We start from the raw sequence: 25,728 nt of genomic DNA, 5'->3' as shown, positions 1-25,728 counted from the left end.
TGAACAGTGTAAGACTGTCATATCTCTGGTTTGCTGTACATGAAGGAGTCAAGAACTACCAAGAAAACAATGAAAGCATAAAATAAGGCAATGAATACTCAGCAAATAACCTGATATTTCAAGACAGTCTTGAGTGCATATAAACTCATATTAACACTTTGGCTATGCAATAACCCTTCATGTGTTTGTTACAAGTTAAATAGTTCCAAATTTTTAATTATTCATTATACATATATGGATGGCTACAGAAAACAAAACTGTTTTGAAAAACATCTAACATAATTTTAAGTAAAGTTCCTAAAGACATTCAGATAAACACTTAATAGCCAAAATTAACAATACATTTCCAGTAAGAATAATAATTTCCATTGGAATGCATGCTGCTGAACAAAGATCTTCATGCAGTTTACAAAAATAGATAATTAGGCTATATACAGATTTACACTATATGAAATCCAGGTAATGATTTATTTGGGGTCAACACAACAAATTACAAAAGGGAAAGGCTTCAAAAGGAGAGAGAGTAGGTTTAGATTAGATATTAGGAAGAAAATCTTGACTATGAGGTTGTGGAGGCACCAACATGGGTCACCAGAGCAGCTGTGGATGCCCCGTCACTCAAGGTGCGTGAGAACAAGTTTCTGAGCAAGGGTCTGAGCAACAGTGTCTAGTGCAAGCTGTCCCTCTCTACCAATGGCAGGAGGGTCAGACCTAGAGGATCTCCAAGGTCCCTTGTACCCCAAACCATTCTATGGTTCTTTGATTCAATGTTGTTCCACCCTCCATGACCCCCGAGCCATGGATCCCCACAGTGCCCAGAACATGGAACCCACCTCGCCGTGACATCAGCCCCGGGGTGCCACAGGCAGCGCAGCTGCTGCGGGCAGTGCGGCTGTGACTGTGCTGCTGCACGGAGCTCTCAGTGCTTGCAGCTGACTCGTGCCTCTGGCAGCCATGCATGGGCTCGGCCTCCTCGTCCTGCTGACCATGGCTGGAATGGTGCATGGGACATGGGACAACTGCGGGTAAGTGGCCCCAGGCCCAGGGAAGGAGCCATGGCAACACTTGCGGCCTTCCCTGGAGGGGACGTGCCTGTCCCCCATGGCCAGGCCACAGCTTCCCACCCACCATGGGAAGCCTCAGTTCCTTGCCAGCAGCCAGGTGCTGGCACGGACAGACACACACCCCATGGGCTTCCCTGGCCTGCTGTGTGTGCAAGCCCTTGTGGGGAGGGCAGAGGGCTGAGCTTCAGCCTGAGCCACAGCAGGCCATGAAGCAGCATGGAAATGACTTTCTGCTTGCAGATGGACTTGCGGCCTCCGACCCATGGTGTCTGACTCCATACCTCATGAGGATGGCATGACACGTATTGTGGGTGGCACAGGTGCCAAGCCAGGGGCCTGGCCGTGGATGGTCAGCATCCAGCATCCGATGATACCAGGTTCAAAGCATTGGTGTGGAGGGTCTCTCGTCAATGAAGAGTGGGTCCTCACAGCAGCCCACTGCTTTGACAGGATCAAGTAAGGAGGAGCAGGGAATGGGGACATCTCCACAACACTAGCAGGTGCCCTGTCAGCAGCACCACCTGCTACTCCCATGCCCTTTCCTCTCAGGCACCCAGGCTGCCACAGTGCTCAGGAGAAGCCTGGGCTTGTGCCAAGGCTTCCTGGCAGCCTCCAGCTTGACATTCCCCCAGCCTAAGATGTGCGAGGGCACTCACACCTGCCAGAGCACTGCTCCCTCTCTGCCTTTCCAAGCAGACGTCTGGCAACTGCTGGGCTGCTGAGGCACATGGCTCTGCTCCCTCTCAGCCCTCTCTCCATCTTCCTTTCAGGAGAATCAGCATCTTGAATGTGGTGATTGGGGCCACCCAGTTGACTCAGCCAGGGCCTGGGGCACAAGTGCGCAAGATTAAGAAGCTATTTCGTCACAAAAAATATAAGAGAAGCGATATAAGTAATGACATTGCCTTGCTAGAACTGAATGAGCCTGTTGACTGCAGCCCCTACATCCAGTTGGCCTGTGTGGCTGACCCCACCCTAAGAGTCTCAGAGCTGCAAAACTGCTGGATTGCTGGTTGGGGTTTAACCTCAGAAGGAGGTGAGTTCCCAAGAGAGACTCCTGCCTGCAGAGCTAGCTCAGCACACTGGAGACAGCTTGGGCTTCCCCACAGCAGAGGCCATACCCAGGCTGCAGGACGTACGCCTCTGCAGAGATAGGCCTGGCCTGCTCCCCAAAGGCTGGCAGCAGGGTCACAGAGCCCCAATGCCTCTGCACAGGCAAAGCTACCAGGGAAAGGGTATCCCCTTCAGGGGAGGGGGAGAACTGGCAAGGAGCTGCTGGGAGCTCATTCCTGTCTCTGCTCACAGATGAAGACTCAAGTGATCACCTCCAGGAGGCCAAGGTCAAGCTCATCGATCTCCAGCTCTGCAACAGCAGTGGATGGAATGCAGGGGAAATCCATCCGTACAACTTGTGTGCTGGTTACCCAGAGGGCGGCATCGACACCTGCCAGGTAGGAACGTGCCAAAAGCCACTCAGCCCCAGCAGCAGCAGCAGCCAGGGAAGCACCACCCCAACATAGCCCAGGGCCTGCTTTGCCCGGCCACTCAGTCACCCTCCCAGCCCCAGCTCCCCCTGACTGCTGTGGGGGCTTCCCACACACTCCCCATCCACACCTGCCTGCCCAGGCCTCCCCTTGTGCCAGAAAGCCCAGAAAGCCCAGCTAGAGCTCTTGGCAGTGAAGGTGTCCAGGTGCCAAAGTTCCATCTTCTGCACATCCAGGACTCCTGTGCAGAGGGGACAGAGAGAGCTCTACCCTATAGGACCCCTTGCCATTCACAGCCAAGCTTCTGGAGGCTGCAGCACCTGAAGACAGTTCTGACAGGGGCAGTGAGAGAGAAGGAGACAGCCTCAGTGCTGACAGAACCACCCAACACCACCTTTACCACCTTAATTCTCTGTGCTCTGCTGCAGGGTGACAGCGGTGGTCCTCTCATGTGCCAGGACAACAATGCTGACTACTGGTGGGTTGTCGGAGTGACCAGCTGGGGGAAAGGCTGCGCCAGAGCAATGCGGCCTGGAGTCTACACCTCCACTCAGGACTTCTATGACTGGATTCTGGCCCAGATGGGGCTGAGCCCATTTGGAAGTGCTTTCTGAACAGCAAGATGGGCAGAATCCAGAGTACATTGCAGTGCACACAAGTATTTTCTGCTGGGGCAATGCCTGCTGATCCAAAGGCAGCCTCAGGGTCAAAACCCTGCTCTGTCCTGACCACACTGCTGTGTACACGCAGACAGTGGAGATGACTTAGGTGTTGAAGTAAAGTTGCCTCTGGTCACAGGGAAGCATCTTATCAGTGTAATTCCAACGCCTGGGCAAAGTAAGGACTGCCACAATTGGCAACTGCAGAATGAGCCTGAGGGCAGATGTGCCAGGCACAAAGGGACAGAGTAGCTCCAAAGAGCCACTCACAGCCAGAGTGCATGGTCAGAGAGGAGAGTGCTCTGAGCCACCATGGGCTGGAGGAACCTGCTACCTCAAGCCTTGGAAGAGGATAGGAAAAAAGCAGATACCTCGGGGCTGGTACTCCAATGCACTGCTGATTAGGACCTGGTGAGAGCCTGGACTAAGGGAACAGATCTGGGAAACTCCCAAGCATGACAAGGGAAACTCCTGGCTCCTGACTGGAGTGCCAGTGCCCTTAGGCAGAGCCAGATTTCACAGGCAGCAAAGGGGGATGGATGTGCCAGGTGATCACACTTCACAGATACTCAGAGGAAGCGCTGGGGTCATTTTGGGGAGAGGACCCTGGCAGGAACAGTTGGAATGCACACCAGGAATGTCGTGGAAGGCCAAGGTGAGTGGGCCAACACCACCTGCAACACCACTGTTGACAAATACTCCAGCAGTGGTGCCCTTAGGTGCCATCTGGGCTGCCAAAGTACTGAGGAAACTCCCCTGTGTGACCATTCCAGAGGCACAGGTGGCTCCAATGAGCCTATGGTTGCCCTGTTTGATTCCCTACCCATGCCACTCTCACCCAGTCAGAGCAGGTTTGCATACCCATTCAGCCTCAGCATTCCCCCAGCAGATTCACAGATGTCACGTTCCATAAGGAGCCACCAGCTCCTGCTGCAGTGCTCAGTGTCCATTCAAATCCTGGCCAGTGCCACAGCTCCCTGTGCCCTCTGTTATGCAAAGCATGGGCAGTTCACAGCCTCTGGTCCCAGGCTCCTGCCAGCCAGAGCTCAGTCTGCAGCTGGCACTGCAGCTGCACACCCAGCTGCCTGCCCCAAATGGATTCCTCAGCTGCTGCCTGCCCCAGGGACTGCACAGCCTCATCCTGCAGGAAGAGGGGCCTAAAGAAAACAGGGCAGGTTCTTACAAGGGCAGGTCCTGATAGGACAAGGGGCAATGTCTTTACTGGGACAGAGGGTATTAGTAATCACATATCCTCTGAACAGAGAGAGACATAGCTCTCTCCCAGGATTTTCCTGGCAAGCTGTGAGAAAGCTCAGAGAAAAGGATGAGAAACAATTCTTATCGCCACTTGCTGCACCTGTTGTTGTGCACATGTGGAATGTGTTATGGAGATTTGTTTACCAAAGGGTGATTTTTTAAATTGAACTCTGGTGATGGTGTTTTGGATGCATTGACCAATTGGATCCATGTGTGTGTCATGACAGTGTGGCAAGGGTGATGGGTTTTTCTTAATAGTATAGTATAGTGTAGTATAGTATAGTATAGTATAATAAAGCAATTGATCAGCCTTCTGCAATCATGGAGTCAAATGCTCATTATTCCCACATTGGGGACATTGTGCTAAAATAAAGGTAGCTTCATCTGGGATCATAGGAAAGAAATCTTGATTGTGACAGTACTGAGACAAAGGCACGGGTTGCCCAGAGCACCTGTGGATGCCCCATTCCTCAAAGTATTCAAGTACAACTTCTGAGCCAAGCTCTGGACAACTGGTTCTAGTAAAGGCCATCCCTCTGTGCCCAAGGCAAGGTTGTTGGAGCTAAATGATCACCAAGGTCCCTTCCAGCCCAAACCATTTTGTGGCTCACTGATTCCATTTTTCCTCTCCCCCAGTGGGTCCCCGTGCCACAGAACCCCATAGTGCCCAGAACACAGAACCCCCTGCTCTGTGACATCAGCCCAGGAGCAGCATAGACAGCGCAGCTGCTGCGGGCAGTGCGGCTGTGACTGTGCTGCTGCACGGAGCTCTCAGTGCTTGCAGCTGACTCGTGCCTCTGGCAGCCATGAATTGGCTCGGCCTCCTCGTCCTGCTGACCGTGGCTGGAATGGTGCATGGGACATGGGACAACTGCGGGTAAGTGGGCCCAGGCCCAGGGAAGGAGCCATGGCAACACTTGCAGCCTGCCCTGGAGGGGACGTGCCTGTCCCCCATGGCCAGGCCACAGCTTCCCACCCACCATGGGAAGCCTCAGTTCCTTGCCAGCAGCCAGGTGCTGGCACGGACAGACACACACCCCATGGGCTTCCCTGGCCTGCTGTGTGTGCAAGCCCTTGTGGGGAGGGCAGAGGGCTGAGCTTCAGCCTGAGCCACAGCAGGCCATGAAGCAGCATGGAAATGACTTTCTGCTTGCAGAGGGATATGTGGGCTCCGACCCATGGTGTATGAGTATGAGTACCTGGATCATGACGACGGTGACAGTACAACACGCGTCGTGGGTGGTGCAGATGCCAAGCCAGGGGCCTGGCCCTGGATCGTCAGCCTTAAGCATCCTGCAATACCAGGCACAAGACACCTGTGTGGAGGGTCTCTCATCACTGCAGAGTGGGTCCTCACAGCAGCCCACTGCTTTGACCCCATCAGGTAAAGAGATGCCAGAAATGGGGACATCTCCACAACACCAGCAGCACCACCTGCTACTCTCATCCCCTTTCCTCTCAGGCACCCAGGCTGCCACAATGCTCAGGAGAAGCCTGGGCTCGTGCCAAGTCTTCCTAGCAGCCTCCAGCTTGAAATTCCCCCAGCCTAAGATGTGCGAGGGCACTCACACCTGCCAGAGCACTGCTCCCTCTCTGCCTTTCCAAGCAGAGGTCTAGCAACTGCTGGGCTGTTGTGGCACATGGCTCTGCTCCCTCTCAGCCCTCTCTCCATGTACTTTCCAGGAAAATTGGCGTGGTGTATCTGGTGATTGGGGCCACCCAGCTGACTAAGCCAGGACCTGGAGCGCAACTGAGACGGATTAAGAAGTTAATACGTCATGAAAACTATAATCCAAGTGACAAAAGTTATGACATTGCCTTGCTGAAACTGAGCAAGCCTGTTGACTGCAGCCCCTACGTCCAGGTGGCCTGTGTGGCTGACCCTGCCCTAAGCCTGTCAGAGCTGCACAACTGCTGGGTGGCTGGCTGGGGTGCCACTGCTGCAAGAGGTGAGTTCCCAAGAGAGACTCCAGAGCCAGCTCAGCCCACTGAGGAGGTGGCTTGGGCTTCCCCACAGCAGATGCCAAACCCAGGCTGCAGGACATACAACTCTACAGATACGGGCCTGCTCCCCAAAGGCTGGCAGCAGGGTCACAGAGCCCCAGTGCCTCTGCAGAGGCAAAGCCAAACCCTGGGAAAGGAGATACCCCTAAAGCAGTAGAGTAGAATTGGAAAGGACCTACAGGGGGATCATTCCTTTCTCTGCTCACAGCTCAAAACTCAAGTGATGTCCTACAAGAGGCCAAGGTCCAGCTCATTGATCTCCAGCTCTGCAACAGCACTGGCTGGTATGCAGGGAAAGTCCACACCCACAATGTGTGTGCTGGTTACCCACAGGGCACCATCGACACCTGCCAGGTAGGAACGTGCCAAAAGCCACTCAGCCCCAGCAGCACCAGTAGCCAGGGAAGCACCACCCCAACATAGCCCAGGGCCTGCTTTGCCCAGCCACTCAGTCACCCTCCCAGCCCCAGCTCCCCCTGACTGCTGTGGGGGCTTCCCACACACTCCCCATCCACACCTGCCTGACCAGGCCTCCCCTTGTGCCAGAAAGCCCGAAGAGCCCATCTAGTGCTCCTTATAGCCCAGTTGTCCAGGTGCCAAATGTCTATCCTCTTCACCTCCAGAAGCCCTGTGCAGAGAGGACAGAGAGAGCCCTACCCTACAGGAGCCCAAGCTACTTGCACTTGGATTTCTGGAGGCTCAAGTGCCTGGATACAGCTCTGGCAGGGGCTGTGAGAGAGAAGGAGACAGCCCCAGTGCTGGCACAGGCCACCCATAACCATCTTAATCCTCTGTGCTCTGCTGCAGGGTGACAGCGGTGGTCCTCTCATGTGCCAGGAGAAGGACAGCGACTTCTTCTGGGTTGTTGGAGTGACCAGCTGGGGAAGAGGCTGTGCCAGAGCAAAGCGGCCTGGAATCTACACGTCCACTCAGTACTTCTATGACTGGATTGTGGCCCACATAGGCACAGAGAATGTTTAAAGTGCTTCTTGAGCACCAGGATGGGCAGCCTCCATGGCGTGCTGCAGTGCACAGCAAGTGTTTCCTGCTGGGGCAATGCCTGCTGATCCAAAGGCAGCCTCAGGCTCAAAATCCTGCTCCGTCCTGACCACACTCATCTCCTCTAGTGGTTGAAGTAAAATTGCCAATCATCACAGGGAACCATCTTTTTGACTGAATTCTGACTCCTGGGCAAGGTAAAGACTTCAATATTCTGCACCTGCAGAATGAACCTGGGGGCACAAAGGGACACAGTGGCTCCAAAGAGCTCCAAAGGGCCTGGTCAGAGAGGACAGTGCTCTGAGCCACCATGGGCTGGAGGAACCTGCTACCTCAAGCCTTGGAAGAGGATAGGAAAAAAGCAGATACCTCGCGGCTGGTGCTCCAATGCACATGGGCTGCTGATTTAGGGCCTGGTGAGAGCCTGGACTAAGGGAACAGATCTGGGAAACTCCCAAGCATGACAAGGGAAACTCCTGGCTCCTGACTGGAGTGCCAGTGCCCTTAGGCAGAGCCAGATTTCACAGGCAGCAAAGGGGGATGGATGTGCCAGGTGGTCACACTTCACAGATACTCAGAGGAAGAGCTGGGGTCATTCTGGGGAGAGGACCCTGGCAGGAACAGTAGGAATGCACACCAGGAATGCTGTGGAAGGCCAAGGTGAGTGGGCCAACACCACCTGCAACACCAAGGCTGTTCACAGGCACGGCCCACCTGTGAGCCAGGGGGAAATGATGCCTGGGCTTGGCTCCATATTTGGGAGGAGATGAGGGCAGAGAAAGGGAGGAGTCGAGGAAGATGAGAGGGCTGTATAAGCATGGCCAATGGAGAGAAGGAGCAATCAAAGGGCCAGCTGCAGAGACACAACCTGCAGCTTGCTGTGCTGGTGCTGGTTTGCCTGAGGTCTGTAGATAATCACCACAGGATGTGCAAAAAATTTTAAATTTCTTTTCTCCGCTTGCTAATTAACAAATCATCTACATACTGTACAAATTTGCGCCCTAATTTTAAACTCTTTCAATCAAATTTTGATACTGAGGGCTGCGGGGCCGGGGGAGGTGGTGGAATGGTAGAGGATCTTGCAATGCCTTGGGGAAGACATATGCCAAGTACATTCTCTTGGCTTCCAGGACAATGGAGTCCTGCTTCACATCAGGTGGCACTCTTCCCTTTGTGTTAATCAAGATGGGCTGTGCTGAGAAGAACCATCCAACATCTGTACTGGTCCCTGCCACCGTGACTTGAGTTAGGGGCTGCTGGCTCACTAAAGACACTGAGTGCAAGAGTGTCACTCAAGGCAGCAGAAGGCCATTACCCTGCCCAGTGAGGAGACCAGCTTGGAATCAACCAATCGCCCTGGCACAACTTTACTGTGCTGTCTTGGCAAAATTCTTCTGCCCATAAGAATTTCTGTCAATGTTACACAAGCTCAGGCACAGCTGTCCTCTGAATTACAACAAGAATATTTCCCATCATGTCAAAAATCACAAGGGATGTGAAACTCCTTTTTCATGCCAAAAAGGGACTTCCACCCCCTTCTGTGTGCGCCCAGGGGCCCTAGCACCCTGGCACGAGGGGCACAAGTCTCTCCCTATGCATGTCTCCAAAACCCTTTTAGCAGAGACTTGAGTATCTTTGCAGTGACTCAGGGCCCCGCACCTCATACCTTATGGGGGTCTCCACAACTCCTCTGTGGCTGCCTAACACTGATCATGCCTTCTCCATCCTCTACCAGTGATTTCATAAAATCTGCACCAAATGCCACAACAATAGAAAGGTTCAAATGCACCCTTATAATTTACACGGAGTCTGCACACGAAACTGTAACACTTCCCGTTTGGCTCCTTCCTGCTCTAAAGATCCCAGGTGAGCTGACCTGCTGCCAACAGTTGCATGTTTGAAACAGTGAGGCTCTAAGGGTACTTCTCTACAGTCCCATCTGGGCTGCCAAAGTACTGAGGAAACTCCCCTGTGTGACCATTCCAGAGGCACAGGTGGCTCCAATGAGCCTATGGTTGCCCTGTTTGATTCCCTACCCATGCCACTCTCACCCAGTCAGAGCAGGTTTGCATACCCATTCAGCCTCAGCATTCCCCCAGCAGATTCACAGATGTCACGTTCCATAAGGAGCCACCAGCTCCTGCTGCAGTGCTCAGTGTCCATTCAAATCCTGGCCAGTGCCACAGCTCCCTGTGCCCTCTGTTATGCAAAGCATGGGCAGTTCACAGCCTCTGGTCCCAGGCTCCTGCCAGCCAGAGCTCAGTCTGCAGCTGGCACTGCAGCTGCACACCCAGCTGCCTGCCCCAAATGGATTCCTCAGCTGCTGCCTGCCCCAGGGACTGCACAGCCTCATCCTGCAGGAAGAGGGGCCTAAATAAAACAGCAGAGAACCTTCTTACAAGGGCAGGTCCTGACAGGACAAGGGACAATGGCTTTACAGTGATAGAGGTAGCTTTAGATGAGATCATAAGAAGGAATTCCAGATTGTGAGGGTACTGAGGCACTGGCATGAGTTTGTTCAAGGGCAGCTCTCAAGCCAAGCTCTGGACACTCTGGACAACCAGGTCTAGTGCAAGACCCTCCCCATCCCTCCCTGGGATCCCTACTGCTATCCCTCCCTGCCCATGGCAGGGCATTGGAGGTAGATGATTTCCAAGCTTCCTTCCAACCCAAACCATTCTATGTCTCCTTGATTTGATACTGCCCCTACCCCAGTGGGCCCCCTTGACACAGGGCACAGTGCCCATAATACAGAACCCATCCCTCCATGACATCAGCCCAGGGCCTGAGAGCACCACGGGCAGCACAGCTGCTGCAGGCAGTGCAGCTGTGACTGTGCTGCTGCACAGAGCTCTCAGTGCTTGCAGGTGACACTTGGAATGCCTTGGCAGCTATGAATTGGTTTGGCCTCCTCATCCTGCTGACCGTGAGCGGGCTGGCACAGAGCATCCAGTACACCTGCAGGTAAGTGGGCCCAGGCCCAGGAAGGGAGCCATGGCAACACTTGCGGCCTTCCCTGGAGGGGATCCACCTGTGGATGAAGCTGGTCCACAGCTTCCCACCCACCATGGGAAGCCTCAGTTCCTTGCCAGCAGCCAGGTGCTGGCACAGACAGACACACACCCCATGGGCTTCCCTGGCCTGCTGTGTGTGCAAGCCCTTGTGGGGAGGGCAGAGGGCTGAGCTTCAGCCTGAGCCACAGCAGGCCATGAAGTAGCATGGAAATGACTTTCTGCTTGCAGATGGACTTGCGGCCTCCAACCCATGGTGTCTGACTCTGGGCACAATAGTGGTGACCACGGCATGACACGCATCGTGGGTGGCACAGATGCCAAGCCAGGGGCCTGGCCATGGATCGTCAGCATCCAGCATCCGAGGATACCAGGCACAAAGCATTTCTGTGGAGGGTCTCTCATCAGGGCAGAGTGGGTCCTCACAGCAGCCCACTGCTTTGACCTCATTTTGTAAGAAGGGGCAGGGAATGGGGACATCCCCAAAACACCAGCAGGTGCCCTGTCAGCAGCACCACCTGCTACTCCCATGCCCTTTCCTCTCAGGCACCCAGGCTGCCACAGTGCTCAGGAGAAGCCTGGGCTCGTGCCAAGGCTTCCTGGCACCCTCCAGCTTGACATTCCCCCAGCCTAAGATGTGCAAGGGCACTCACACCTGCCAGAGCACTGCTCCCTCTCTGCCCTTCCAAGCAGATATCTGGCAACTGCTGGGATGATGTGGCACATGGCTCTGCTCCCTCTCATCCTTCTCTCCATCTGCCTTCCAGCAACAGCAGCTTGGTGTACGTGGTGATTGGGGCCACCCAGTTGACTAAGCCAGGCCCTGGGGCACAAGTCCGCCAAATTAAGAAGTTACTACGTCATGAAAACTATAAGAGAAGTGACATGAGCAATGACATTGCCTTGCTGGAACTGAGCAAGCCTGTTGACTGCAGCCCCTACATCCAGCTGGCCTGTGTGGCCGATGCTATCTTAGGGTTGTCAGTGTCACAGGAAAATAACTGCTGGATTGCTGGCTGGGGTCGCACCACTGCAAAAGGTGAGGTCTCAAGAGGGACTCCAGAGCCAGCTCAGCACACTGAGGAGATGGTTTGGTCTTCCCCATAGCAGAGGCCAAAGCCAGGAAGCAGGATGTTAGCCTCTACAGAGATGGGCCTGGCCTGGTCCCCAAAGGCTGGCAGCAGGATCACAGCACGCCCATGCCTCTGTAGAGGCAAAGCTATGCCCTACAGAAGGGGATCCTCCACAGACAAGGGAGAAGAACCGGGAAGGAGCCGCTGGGGGCTTGTTTCTTTCTGTGCTCACAGATAAAACCCCGAGTGATCAACTGCAAGAGGCCAGGGTCCAGCTCATCAATATCCAGCTCTGCAACAGCACCTTCTGGTACTCAGGGAAAATCCACGCCCACAACTTGTGTGCTGGTTACCCACAGGGAGGCATCGACACCTGCCAGGTAGGAATGTGCCAAAAGCCACTCAGCCCCAGCAGCAGCAGCAGCCAGGGAAGCACCACCCCAACATAGCCCAGGGCCTGCTTTGCCCGGCCACTCAGTCACCCTCCCAGCCCCAGCTCCCCCTGACTGCTGTGGGGGCTTCCCACACACTCCCCATCCACACCTGCCTGCCCAGGCCTCCCCTGGTGCCAAAAGCCCAGAAAGCCCATCTGGTGCTCTTGGCAGTGAAGATGTCCAGGTGCCAAAGTTCCATCTTCTGCACATCCAGGAGCCCTGTACTGATAAGATAGAGAGAGCTCTACCCTATAGGACCCCTTGCCATTCACAGCCAAGCTTCTGGAGGCTGCAGCACCTGAAGACAGTTCTGGCTGTGAGAGAGAAGGAGACAGCCCCAGTGCTGACAGGTGCCACCCAACACCACCTTAATCCTCTGTGCTCTGCTGCAGGGTGACAGCGGTGGTCCTCTCATGTGCCAGGACAAGCATGCTGATTACTGGTGGGTTGTCGGAGTGACCAGCTGGGGGAAAAGCTGTGGCAGAGCACGGCGGCCCGGAGTCTACACGTCCACTCAGCATTTCTATGACTGGATTGTGGCCCACATGGGCACAGAGAATGTTTAAAGTGCTTCTTGAGCACCAGGATGGGCAGCCTCCATGGTGTGCTGCAGTGCACAGCAAGTGTTTCCTGCTGGGGCAATGCCTGCTGATCCAAAGGCAGCCTCACGGTCAAAACCCTGCTCTGTCCTGACCACACTCCTCTCCTCTAGTGGTTGAAGTAAAGTTGCCAATCATCACAGGGAACTATCTTTTTGACTGAATTCTGACTCCTGGGCAAGGTAAAGACTTCAATATTCTGCACCTGCAGAATGAACCTGGGGGCACAAAGGGACACATTGGCTCCAAAGAGCTGCAAAGGGCCTGGTCAGAGAGGACAGTGCTCTGAACCACCATGGGCTGGAGGAACCTGCTACCTCAAGCCTTGGAAGAGGATAGGAAAGAAGCAGATACCTCGGGGTTGGTGCTCCAATGCACATGGGCTGCTGATTTAGGGCCTGGTGAGAGCCTGGGCTAAGAGAACAGATCTGGGAAACTCCCAAGCATGACAAGGGAAACTCCTGGCTCCTGACTGGAGTGCCAGCGCCCTTAGGCAGAGCCACATTTCACAGGCAGCAAAGGGGGATGGATGTGCCAAGTGGTCACACTTCACAGATACTCAGAGGAAGAGCTGGGGTCATTCTGGGGAGAGGAACCTGGAAGGAACAGTAGGAAAGCACACCAGGAATGCTGTGGAAGGCCAAGGTGAGTGGGCCAATACCACCTGCAACACCAAGGCTGTTCACAGGCATGGCCCACCTGTGAGCCAGGGGAAAATGATGCCTGGGCTTGGCTCCATATTTGCGAGGAGATGAGGGCAGAGAAAGGGAGGATTCAAGGAAGATGAGAGGGCTGTATAAGCATGACCAATGGAGAGAAGGAGCAATCAAAGAGCCAGCTGCAGAGACACAAACTGCAGCTTGCTGTGCTGGTTTGCCTGAGGTCTGTAGATATTCACCACAGGATGGGAAAGGACTTTCTTAACTTGTTAATTAACAAATCATCTATATACTGTGCAATTTCACCCAAAGATTTTATACCCATTTTTTCAACCCCATGAGAGGAATAGCGGATTTGTCTTTACAAACAAGCTTTGGGTCTTCTGGTAGATACAACCAGCACTGGGAGATAAAAGAAACAGTGGGAAGGATTCCACTGATTGATGAATGGAAATAGGTATTTGCTTTTACAAATAAACTTTAGGTTTGCTGATAAATGAAATTAGACATTGAAAGATGAAAGAAACAATGTGGAAGAAAACCCCCTAAATTCCATAAGAATTAAAAATTAAAAGGCAGGGTTATACATTAGAGGGAAATCTTTGGTATCAGGCATATCGGGAAGTCTGTACCTCTCAAGTACCTTAGCTGAACAATTTTCAACTCTGCAATCTGACTGGATCCACCTTGTCCTTCAGTAGCTTCCGCAGCTCATTACATAGCGCTCCATACAGCTCCTTTCCATTTCCTAATGGTCCCTACAATACAGCAGGATCTGTCAGTGAAGAGGATGTACCATCCTTCACTTTCAGGTAGCTGATTATATGGCGGGGCTTCCTCAGCACGTGTCACCTGTTCTTCCTCTTCTGATGATAATCAAAAGTTCTCGCCTTTGGACCAGTTTGCAATGAGTACCAAGATCCCAGGTCAATTTGGGTTTCCTGTTTGAGTCCACTGTGATGAGGGTGATCCATTTACTCCAGGTAGCATCTGTGGCATGATGTATTGCAGGGACCCTTCCTTTAAATATCCAGCCCAGCACTGGTAGTCAGGGTACCAGAAGGAGCTGTGCTTCAGTGCCAGTACTTCTGAGGCAGCTCAAATCCCTTCATAAGCTGCAAGAATGTCTTCCTCCGTTGGGGTGTACCTGGCCTCAGATTCTGTATGCATGACTCCAAAACCCAAGAGGTCCCTTCTGCCAGAGGCTTGAGGAAGGACCATTCTCTGTGGCTGTAGTGTAGAGCACATTCTTCACATCCTGTCTTGTCCTGACAGGCCCAAGTGCTACTGCATGGACAATCTTGCGCTTGATCTGCTCCAAAGCCTGCTGTTGCTCACGGCCCCAGTCAAAATAATTTTTCTTTTGTGTCATGAGGTTGAGAGGTCTTACAATCTGGCTGTATTCCAAGATGTGCATTCTCCAAAAGCCCACAGTACCTAGGAAAGCTTGTGTTTCTTTCTTGCTGGTCAGTGGGGACATAGCACTTATCTTATTAATCATATCTGTTGGCATTTGTCTGCATCCATCTTGCCATTTCACCCTTAGGAAATTAATTTCCTGGGCAGGCCCCTTGACTTGACTTCATTTGATAGCAAAACTTGCTTTCAGAAGACTCTGGATTATTCTCTCTCCTTTCTCATAAACCTCTCCTGCCATGTTCCCTCATACAATGATGTCATCAATGTACTGCAGATGTTCTGGAGCCTCACTCTTCTCCAGTGCAACCTGGATCAGTCCATGGCAGATGGTGGGGCTGTGTTTCCACCCCTGGGGCAGTCGGTTCCAGGTGTACTGAACACCCCTCCAGGTGAAGGCAAATTGGGGCCTGCACTCTGCTGCCAGAGGAATGAAGAAAAATACGCTGGCAATGTCCATAGTGGCGTACCACTTCACTGCCTCGGGCTTCAGCTCGTACTGGAGCTCCAGCATGTCCAGGACAGCAGCGCTCAGTGATGGTGTAAATTCATTTAGGCGACAGTAGTCCACAGTCAATCTCCATTCCCCATCAGACTTGCACACAGGCCAAATGGGACTGGTGAAATATGAATGGGTCTTACTGACCACTCCCTGGCTCTCCAGCTCATGGATCATATTGTGTGTGGGAATCACGGAGTCTCAGCTTGTGTGGTATTGCTGATGACGTACTGTAGTGATGGCCATTGGTACCTGCTGTTCTACTTTCAGGAGTCCTGCTGCAGAAGGGTACTCTGAGACACCAGGCAAGGTGTCTAATGCCCTCTGTCTTCACAGTAGATATTCCAAAAGCCTACCTGAATCCTTTAGGGTCTTTGATATAACCACTCCTGAGAAAATCTACCCTGGAATACATGGAACTTCTGAACCAGTCACAGTAGGGTGTTTACTCCACTCCTTCCCAGTCAAGTGTACCTCAACTTCCAACAGAGTTAACTGCTGCAACTCCCCCGTTGACCCAACAATAAAAACAGCTTCTGTCCCCACATGTCCCAGTGGTAATAAAGTACATTGTGCACCAGTGTCACCCAAAGCCTTGTATTTTTGTGGTTCGGTTGTGCTAGGGAATCGGATCCACACAGTCCAAAAGACCCAATTTTCCCCAGCATTTACCTGGCTGGAGGCCAAGGCCCCTCTTGTCCTGGCTACCATTGACTCCTTCTGTGAACATTCCAGAGGTTCCTTCAAGGGGAAGGACATCATTGTCCCTTCTGTTATACCTGGCAGCTCAGCTACAGGAAACTGTAGCTGCATTCCTTATGGTGGAACTCCCTTGTTAGTAGTTTCCTCCTTTAGTTTACACACCTGTGCTGCCAGACAGAAATGAGTTTTCCATCCCACCTCATATCTTCCCCATGCTCACACAGGAAGAACCACAGGTCAGCTTCTGGGATGTACCCCCTCCCCCTAGCTGGGGTCATCTGCGTCAGATAAGAGGGCATTTGCACTGTACTGAAGAGACTTAGAGAAGGTCCTCTTTAATCTCCTTCCTGAGTTTCTGATGGGTCTCTTCAGTTCTGTCTTCCACTTTCTGTGTACATGCTGCCAGGTCTGTTTCCACAGCTGAGATTTTTGCTTCTGTTGGGCCATGCATGTTGGGTCAGTGTCTTCACAGTACCAGAGCCTTTTTGTCACAGCACTACTGTCTTGTCCTTCTCCTTCCACTGCAGCACTGCTATGACAGGGGTGTACATGCGTGGCCATATTTGTCCAAATTTGAGCCACATCATTGCCATACATTTTACGATGTCTGGACTCTTAGTGGTTTAGTCATCATCTGAGAAAAGGACCTCTAGCACAGCCAGTTTTCTCAAGTGTTGGATTTCTTGCTCCATGGTTTTCCAGAGGCCTTGCTGCAGCTGAAGATCTGGGTGAAGGTATCTTTGTTTCCTACTTCTTAAGAGCTGTGTCCAGAGGCCGAGAGGTTTGGGCCTCCTGCAATCCCCTGGTCAATACCCACATCACATGACAGAGGTCCCAAATGCCTCACTTCAATACCATCCAAAATTGTACCATAGCCTGCAGTGTCCCAGATTTGCACCAACCAACATAATATAGACTCATCAAGCCGTTGGCTTGGCTGAGATATTTTCTCAGATTGCGAAGGCTTTCTAAGGATAGAGACTTGGTGATTATTTCTGGTTCCAATTCCTCTACTGGCTGTGAGGGTCCTGACTCCCCATCATCATCCACCAGGTGAGTGGATTTGGTTTTGTGTTTCCTTCTCTGGACAGGGGTAATCGCTGTTGGCTTAGGCTCCCCATCTGGCTTAGCTGCAGCCAGAGTGCCTGGGGTGTCTGCTGATTCATCCTCCTGCCCCTCTGGCTTATTTGCTGTCCTACAGTGTCTAGCAGTGTGTGATAAGCATTAGTCAGGGCCCAGCACATTGCAATGAGCTTCTTCTCTTTAGAGGTCTCATTACAATTTTCTTTCAGATATTTCCCCACCTCAGCTGGATTCTGAATTTGTTCAGGGGGAAAGTTCCAAACTATGGGGGCAGAGAATTCCTTCAGGGCTTGGCCTATGTCCTCCCACATCCCACACCACTCAGGATTTTCCACCACTGGAGCAGATGTCTGGACAACCTCTCTGAAAATCTCAACCCTGGTTCTAAATGTGCTGTAGATCTTATGGAGGAGAGCTAACAGAATTTTAAAAAAGAAAATATGATATCTTTAACATCCAGAGGGAATGGAATATTCTCAAAAGGTGACATGACAGATCTGAAGAGGAAGAAGAAGGTAAAAGGCTGGGAAAAATAATCTCCTACTTTTCCTCCAACAGACTGAGTGTAATTGTAAATACATCCCCCAAAAAGACTGCCAAGGCCAGCACAGGAAAACAGAAGAGAATACTCTTCCCAAATAACTCTTATTACCTCTGATGTCTTTCCATAAATTATTAGCACAGAGCATATCAACACAGCAATTCTGATTTGTGTCCCTGATATGAAGATACATACCAGGGCCAGGATTGCCAATGTATATGGATAAGCACACACTCCTAGGTGCCATGAAGCTGTTATTGAACAGGCAGCACAGTAACCATTGACTGTTGTACCCAGTACAAAGTCTGTCAGACAAGAGTTATCTTTTTAATTTTTCACTTTCTCTTGCACTCTTAAGTTGGGCAACAAATTTTGTCTCATTTTGAGACAATTTAGAAGAGAACCATATGGGTTATCTCCTTTAGACTTTAGACTGCAAGAATCCCTTTCCATCAGTAAGGAATGAATACTAATAAATGAAAGTGAAAAAAACCCAACAAAACCCCAACATTTTTGTTTACAAACCAAATGCCAACAGGCAGGAACAAATAAAAAGTAAATAATTTGTACATATCAAAGTGTTAGACCTCACCATTCCACCAGAACAAAAGGAGACCCAAAATGCTGGAGAACACCCATTCCTTATACATGATTAAAGATGGCATCAACTTCTCCCCCTTTGGAAGGCAGGAGCCTCATGGAGCAGACGAAGGCCCAGCAGCAGATGAAGGCCTCATGGCTCATCTGACGCTGACCTCCTCCCCACAGCAAAGAACAGCAGAACAGTCATGGCAGGTGAAATAGCTGGGCTGGAGCCATTTGGTGTGTTCTTTCCACAGGTTGGCACAGTTCACAGTGGTTTGGGTCGGAGCAGGGAAGCTCCGCTCCTACTAGTGTGATATCCCTGGTCTCGGACAAGCAGCCCAAAAATTGCTACTGCAGATTCTCTGAGACAAGTGTTATATGTAATAAATGAAAAAGCCAAATTAATAATAATAACAAAAGATTTTATTTTCATGACCAAAAATACGGTCCTCAATAGCCACAGCCAAAGACACAGCGTTGAGCCCAGGATTGGCGCTGGGTGAACCTTGATCCAACCTCTATCACATTGGACCCCCTCTGTTCACAAATGCCATCTCAGTCGGGGCTGGTTTTATACAGTTTTTTCTGCCTGAGGCAGAGGTGCCCCTATTTGTTACTCCACACATGCATGAAGTCTCCTTTCTCTGTGCAGAGCTGGACAATGCTGTTTCTGGGAGGCAATGAGTGTTTATGTAGAGTTATGGGAACCCGGTATTTAGATGTATGTTCCTGACGATTCTGGTTATCTTGATTGAAGATACTTATCAAGTGTTCATCGAAAGGCCCATCTCCACACCAGCAATGTCCTTTTGCTTGCTAATGAGGCTTTCTTTCCTTGTTACCATATGGAGTTTCGTAATTTCTGTGTGGCAGTCTGTCTCCTGACTGTCCGTGGTCTTAGGTTTTTGGATTCTTGTTACATGCACAATTTTACTTACAACTTTAATTCATATATATATCTCATATAAGCACGAATTATCTCACATCACATATTACAATCCCTCTCCTTCTATATAAACACATTAATTCGTGCTTCCTTCTACAATTTTTTATGTTTTCTAATATTTGTAAATGTTGCTAAAACTAGTCCTAATTTCTAAAACTTGTCTGTTCCATATTTCCTACAAGGAGAAAGGGACCCTCTCAGTCCTCTAATTCTTTATTTCTATCCCATTCCCCTTGCGGCACCTCCTGATTTCTTCTATAAACGACTCCATCATCTTTTACTTGCTTTTCAAATTTAGCTAAGACTTCCACTGCTTTACTCGCTTGTTCTCCTCCCAGATTCAATCTTTTGGACAATTTATTATTCTCGGAAGCATGCTTGGGGTCCATAGGCATGGCTGCTATCTGCATGCCCTGCACAACAGAGTGTATCAGTCTAATGAAAAATGGTATTAAGCGGGGTAGGAATATAACCCCAGCTACTGAACACATTATAAAGAGCACCATCTTTTTCCACCAGGCTCCTTCAAATAATTGATCCCACCTGGATGCCCATAGGATAGAATTCCATTTCTGGACTGGGACATAAGCCACCTTCTTGATCTCTGCTGCAACACCCCTGATAGTTTCCCTGTAGTTGTCAATTTCTATACAACATTCAGACTCCCCCTTCTTCGGCTAACAAATAGTCTAAAGCTATTCTATTTTGGTACACAAAAGCCCACATTTGAGAATGCTGCATGCTCAATAGTTCAAGGGCCTCTGAGGTGTGATTTGACACTATCTTGACTACCACTTGCAACCTTATCAATCTGTTCAATAGATAAATTGGGGTTCTATATCCCCAGTTTCTGTCCTGGGCCCATGTAGCAGGGCCATAATATTCCATTATTCTTTCAGCAGGCCGCTCCTCTTCTCCCCATGTTTGGCTGCCGCCTACAATATGGAGTTTCTTCTTTAAATCTCTCTTTTTCCTATTTAGAGTTTCATACAGAGAAGCCCCCAATAAGCTACTCTTGGTTCTGGGGAGAATAAAGAAAACAGGTTGAATCATCCCTAATGTACAGGACCCTTTCCAATTTGGGGTAGTTCACTATATGCCTTCTTCCCACAAATCCAATACATCCCATTAGGGGCTTTACACCTAATTCTTGTATTTTCTGATTCTTTCCAGAAGCCCCTTAGTTCTTCCAAGGATTGGTAATAATTAGCTCCAGGATTGGTAATAATTAGCTCCAGAGTTTTTGATCCAACAAGGTCCAATTTTATCATTCCATTCACAATTGGTTCCCCTCTCATGACTCCAATATCCAGCAGGAGGTTCTGGTTGCCAGATCCTGCTTTTGCTGCTTGAATTTACCACTAGAGTAGATATACATGGGGTATATCCTACAACTTCAGTATATTCCTTTCCTTCTCTACTGATACAGATTGTTCCAATTACTCTTTGGTCCAACACCCATTCCTCAGGTCTCTGTATTGTTCTGGAGCCTTGAGTATTAGCCCCTTTCAAAAGCTGCTCTGGAGTTAAGCTTTCACCTTTCCGAGGCCATTTCTCGGCTGATTTTAGTTCCGCACAAATCCAGCAATCCAGCAATTATTCAGTCCTAGTTCAGTGGCAATTTCTTGAATTAGATCCATAAATTGGTTTCTGTTTGGAGCAGGCAATCCCTAATCGGTATACTGCCTTTCTAGATTATCGTATTGCTCACTCAGGGCTTTTAGTCTTGTTCTACCCTCTTTTTCCTCATTTCTGACTCCTGTCTCTTTAACTCCTGAGCTATCTGTTTCATTTTGCTTTCTGGATCTATCCCTTCCTTGTTCTTGGAGAAACAGAAAGTCTTATCATACTGTAAACAGGCCCTGTCATCATTCTCCTCAAGAAGGTCCAAGATGACAGGCTCATTACTGAGGGTGAGCCTATTATCATATTTCAAGTTTTTCCCTACCCAGTAAGTCTTTCCATCCATTGCACACATTTCCAATCAAGCATTGTCATAACACAGTTGGTTAATTTGAAAATAAGCTACAAAGATGGATTCCATTTTTCCCCCAATCCACACCATCCAGTTACATTGATTACAGGTAGGAACAGGTATTCATCCCACATCCCTCTTATACATTTTATGCTTGGATGTTTCTGACTGCCTGTCTTTAGATCTCGCTTTTAGGTTAAAACACACTGTTTTTCCATCCAGTTCACATATTTTAAATTGGGCGCCATTTAGGGTACAGTACCTGCTTTTCCCATTATTGTGGCTGTCTTCAGGGGCTGGGTATGCTGAAATTCCCATTTCTCCTTGTCCCTTCAAGACAACCTGCATGCATTGCCTGCACTTGTCAACCGGGCTCTGCCGTCCCATGCGGAACGGAGTTTCAGGGTGCAGACTAGTTGTCCTGCACATGGCTAGGCTCAGGCCCATCAGGATTTCCCATAGGTGTACGCTCCCTGGGTTGCCACCAGTGGCAAGGAAGACCATCTTCTTGGCAGCAAGAGTATTCTTCTGGGGTCCCATTCCCGGACTGAGCCGCATACCACCTCTTAAAGGTGCCCCACCTTGGTAGTTTGACTGCATCTGCACTGCAGGGTACCTTATTCAACTTTCGGCACTTGATTTCTATGATTTCAGCCTTAGAGTCCAATTTTCCCCTTATTCGGTTTTTATACCCTTAATACGACTCTGGGGAGTCCAATTCTAGTATACCCAAATTAGTAGCGAGAACTAAGATATGGCTAGTCAGATTTTGTTTGTCCTCAAGACACTTTGTACACAAACTCTTAGGTCTATATCCCCTTCTACAATGCGTAACCCAAGCCTTGAGACAGTATTCGCATTTAAAATAAACAAACAGATAACATTCGCAACCAGCCACTATACAACTTATCCGATCTCCGTCAGTCATTTACTTGGTCGGCACAATTTTATCCTTAAGTCTCCAGGAGGAGAGGTGATTTTCCACTCAGGTACCTCTTCCCTATGTTTGACCTTTTTTACTCAAGATGCGTGCATCCAGCCTTTCTCCGCTGTTCGAATGGCTGTGTCTGTAGTTAGAAGGACAAGAAAAGGACCTTCTCAGTGAGGGGAGAGGGGGACCTCCCTCCACGCTTTTATCAGCACTTTATCTCCCGGTTGTATTTCGTGTATCGCGAACCCTAGAGGGGCGCTCTGTGTCACTATCCTCTGCTTTCGCAGTTCTTGCAGATTTTTATTTATTGCTATTAAGTAGGGTTGTATCTGACCATCCTCTAACCTAGGGTGTCCTACCGGCATCCCATGTTTGTAAGGCATTCCATATAGCATTTCAAAGGTGACAGCCCTGTGTCAGAGTACGGCATGGTCTTGATGTTTAGTAAGGCTAAAGGGACGCATTTTAGCCACGACCTCCTAGTTTCTAATATTAGTTTTGATAATTGGGCTTTTAATGACTGGTTCATTCTTTCAATCTGTCCTGAGTTCTGGGGATGCCACGGGGTGTAGTATACCCATCGGATGCCTAAAGCTTCTGCTAGCTGCTTAATGATTTTTGAGGTAAAGTGTGTTCCCTGACCTGAATCTATGTAATTTACTACTACATATTGGGGTACAATTTCTTCTAAAAGGACTTTTGACACTGTCTGAGCTGTTGAGCTGTTGCCCCAGAGCTCAGGAAAGCTTCCACCCAATGGGTTAGTTTATTGACTATTACCAGTAGGAATTTATACTTCCCAACTTTGGGTAATTCAGTGAAATCTACCTGGATCCTCTCAAAAGACTGGTATGCTATAGGGTGGCTTCCCAATATTGCCTGTTGTGCCCTGGCCTGATTAAATTTCTGGCAGATCATGCATCCTTGCACCTCCTATTTAGCCAACCCTTTACACCCAAAGAATCTCAAAAATTGTTCCGCAAGAGCCTGGGCTCCCCAATGTGTATGTTGATGTAACCTCCTCAAGATTTTCCTGGTACAGTCTTTAGACAGCAGTTCCCTCCCATCTGGTAATTTCCACTTACCATTTTCTAGTTTTCCTCCAGTTTTCTCATATCCTTCAATTTCTTTCTGGGACGGATATGGGGGATATTCTTGGGCCTCACTTTCCTCCACCTCTGGGAGTACTTACCTTCAGTAAAGCTGCATTCTTAGCTTCCTTATCCGCCAAATTGTTTCCTCAAATCCAAAACTGTATCCCTGCTTGATGTCCTTTCACATGTACGATTGAAACTTCTTCTGGCTCCCTGACAGCTTCTAAGATTTGTTTTATTTCCCCTTGTACTAGCCCCTGTCCTCGAGTATTGATTAGCCCTCTTTCTTCCCAAATTTTTCTAAACATGTGAACTACCCCAAATGCATACTTTGAGTCTGTAAAAATCGCTCCTTTCCTCCCTTTTAATCTCTTTAAGGCTCGTAATACTGCGTATAGTTCACATGCTTGAGCTGACCACCCAGCATTCGGAGGTCCTGATTCTATTACATCTCCTGACTTACCATCCACAATCGCATATCCTGATTTTCTTTTTCCTTCTATAACCCTTGCTGACCCATCCACAAACCATTTTTCTCCCTCTTCTAATTCCTCCTCCTCTAAATCCGGTCTAATCTTGGTCTGTAGCTCCACCACTTCTGCACAATCATGAATGAGCCTTCCCAAGGCCTCTCCAAACAAAAATTGGGCCGGATTTTTTGCGGTAGTTGTCCATAATTCCAAATCATGCAAATGGATTAATATGGCTTCATATTTCAATAACCTAGCATCTGTAAGCCATTTGTCTGCCTTTTGTTGTAGTATATATCTTACGTTATGGGGAGTAGAAACTATCAACAGGACCCCAAAGGTTACTTCCTTGGCTTCTTCTACTTATAATGCCACTGCCACAATTGCTTGTAAACAAGTGGGCCACCCGCTGCTTGCAGGGTCCAGAAGCTTCAATACATACACTACTGGTTTCTTGGCCCCTGCCCAATTCTGCATTAACACTCCATGAGCAGTATGACTACTGGCATCCACAAACAACTGGAATGGACTCTTTACATCAGGGAGGCTCAATACTGGTGCTGCCATAAGTGTTTCTTTTAAGTCCTTAAATCCTTCCTCATCTTGTTCTGTCCATTTTATCTTATTGGTGGTGAGTTTTTCATACAGGAATTTTACCTTTTTGCTATATCAATCAATCCACTGTCTGCAATATCCTAGAAGTCCCAGTAGCTGTCTTACCTCCCTTTTTGTCTGTGCAGGAGGTAGGGCAACGATACCTGTCACCCTTTCAGGATCTAGCCTCTTCTTTCCCTTTGTTAGCCAGTGTCACAGATATTTGACTTTGAGTTCCATAAACTGTGGTTTTGACTTTGAAACTTTTAGCCCTTTATCCCCCAAGAAATTTAGTAACGCCATGGTGCTTGCCCTTATGTCTTCCTCCCTTGGGCTAGCAACCAATAAGTCATCTACATATTGTAACAATTTTGTCCCTTCTACCAGCACAAAGTGACTTAGTAGTTGCTCAAGTGCCTGACCGAACAGATTTGGTGAGTCTACAAACGCCAGAGGCAAAGATGTCCCTCTGAACTGCTGCTTTCGGTTGGTCTCTGGGTCTTCCCATTGGAAGGCAAAATAATCCTTCTTATTATTAGCTAGGGGGCAAGTCCAAAAAGCATCTTTCAGGTCTATCACACTATACCAAGTGTCCTTGGGAGAGATGTTGTTTAACAGAGCATAAGGATTCAAGACTGTCCTAGGTTGACTATATGATGCTTTTATCCCCAAATCGTCTCATTAGTTTATGCTGAATAATAATAAGTTTTGCACCTTTAAGACTTGTTGCAGAGAGTGAAAGGGGGGAGAGAAGAATCGCACAGTTTTTTTTTCTTCCCTCAGACATTGCACGTACTCCCCTGCATTCCTGCTCCAAGACTGTGTTGTCTGCAGACAGACAGACAGCAAAACAGAGAGCTGTCCTTTTGCTTTTAGTTAGTTTTAGCTGGCTGAGGCAAAGAAGAGTCCCTAGACTGTAGTTTTTTCTTTTCCTTTTCTTTAGACCTCTTAGAACCTGCTCTAGACTGAACACCCAGGGGAGCACTGGCAGCTCACACCTGTAGCCACCGGGCCGGGCCGGGCCTGGCCTGTGACAATTCCAGCACCAGAAAGACTGATAAGAGACTGAGTGAGCTAGGCTGCAACCCAAAGAGTTTTCTCAGTTAGTCATCTCTTTTAGAGCGGCAAAGAGTTTTATTGTTTTAATATTGTTAAGTTCTATTGTTTAATAAACAGCTTTTTTCCACTTTTCTTCAAAGAAGTATTTTCTCCCGGACTGGTTGTGGGGGCGAGGGGCCGATTGAATTTATCTTCCTACTAGAGCCCCTCTGAAGACTCTCTCTCTCTCCCAAAATTTTGCTCTAAACCAAGTCAGATACATCTCTTGGCGCCCAACTCGTGGCCAGAGAAAGTGGAAAAAAGCTTATTGTGTGCGTTGGTTGTGCTCACTAGCTAGTGAGTTAAAGCAGTCAATAGCCATGCTGCTGGAATTCGTAACATCTCTTGCGGTGGAGACCTTCATGTAGTTCTGGTCTCTAGACCTTTTTGAGGTTTCGATACCATTCTAGTCACTCGGATTATTGTCCATAATACGTAATTCTTACGGTAGATGGGCACGGATTGGAGTAGCTCTTGTGCTGGCCTTAGTGACAATGATTTATAAGGCATTTATAAAGATGCTAGCGTCTGTTTACGATATGTTTCGTCCT

At 49.4% G+C, this 25,728-nt stretch overlaps 2 protein-coding genes across 2 annotated transcripts; both read left to right on the top strand.

The window, feature by feature from the left end:
• Positions 1 to 954: 954 nt before the first annotated feature.
• On the top strand, positions 955 to 7,449 carry LOC115901572 (transmembrane protease serine 9-like). Its single transcript, XM_030944281.1, has 10 exons — positions 955 to 1,025; positions 1,305 to 1,520; positions 1,835 to 2,100; positions 2,370 to 2,515; positions 2,977 to 3,151; positions 5,269 to 5,341; positions 5,621 to 5,848; positions 6,148 to 6,413; positions 6,677 to 6,822; positions 7,276 to 7,449. Exons 1-10 carry the CDS (start codon positions 955 to 957, stop codon positions 7,447 to 7,449), a joined length of 1,761 nt encoding a protein of 586 aa, XP_030800141.1.
• A 3,321-nt stretch (positions 7,450 to 10,770) lies between these two features.
• Positions 10,771 to 12,551, top strand: LOC115901570 (acrosin-like). The gene is made up of 4 exons (XM_030944279.1): positions 10,771 to 10,931; positions 11,246 to 11,517; positions 11,786 to 11,931; positions 12,378 to 12,551. Exons 1-4 carry the CDS (start codon positions 10,771 to 10,773, stop codon positions 12,549 to 12,551), a joined length of 753 nt encoding a protein of 250 aa, XP_030800139.1.
• Positions 12,552 to 25,728: the final 13,177 nt, after the last annotated feature.

This window comes from Camarhynchus parvulus, chromosome 3 (genome assembly GCF_901933205.1).
Source record: "Camarhynchus parvulus chromosome 3, STF_HiC, whole genome shotgun sequence".
Classification (NCBI taxonomy): domain Eukaryota; kingdom Metazoa; phylum Chordata; class Aves; order Passeriformes; family Thraupidae; genus Camarhynchus; species Camarhynchus parvulus.
The sequence above is the reverse complement of the archived record's forward strand: the minus strand, read 5'-3'. Positions and strand labels throughout refer to the sequence as shown.

Excerpts from the sequence above, each read along its gene's own strand:
- LOC115901572 (XM_030944281.1), top strand. The coding sequence starts at position 955 with ATGCATGGGCTCGGCCTCCTCGTCCTGCTGACCATGGCTGGAATGGTG. Across the intron at positions 2,516-2,976 it reads GCGGCATCGACACCTGCCAG|GGTGACAGCGGTGGTCCTCT; the intron begins GTAGGAACGTGC and ends GCTCTGCTGCAG. Across the intron at positions 6,414-6,676 it reads GGGTGCCACTGCTGCAAGAG|CTCAAAACTCAAGTGATGTC; the intron begins GTGAGTTCCCAA and ends CTCTGCTCACAG.
- LOC115901570 (XM_030944279.1), top strand. The coding sequence starts at position 10,771 with ATGACACGCATCGTGGGTGGCACAGATGCCAAGCCAGGGGCCTGGCCA. Across the intron at positions 10,932-11,245 it reads CACTGCTTTGACCTCATTTT|CAACAGCAGCTTGGTGTACG; the intron begins GTAAGAAGGGGC and ends TCTGCCTTCCAG. Across the intron at positions 11,932-12,377 it reads GAGGCATCGACACCTGCCAG|GGTGACAGCGGTGGTCCTCT; the intron begins GTAGGAATGTGC and ends GCTCTGCTGCAG.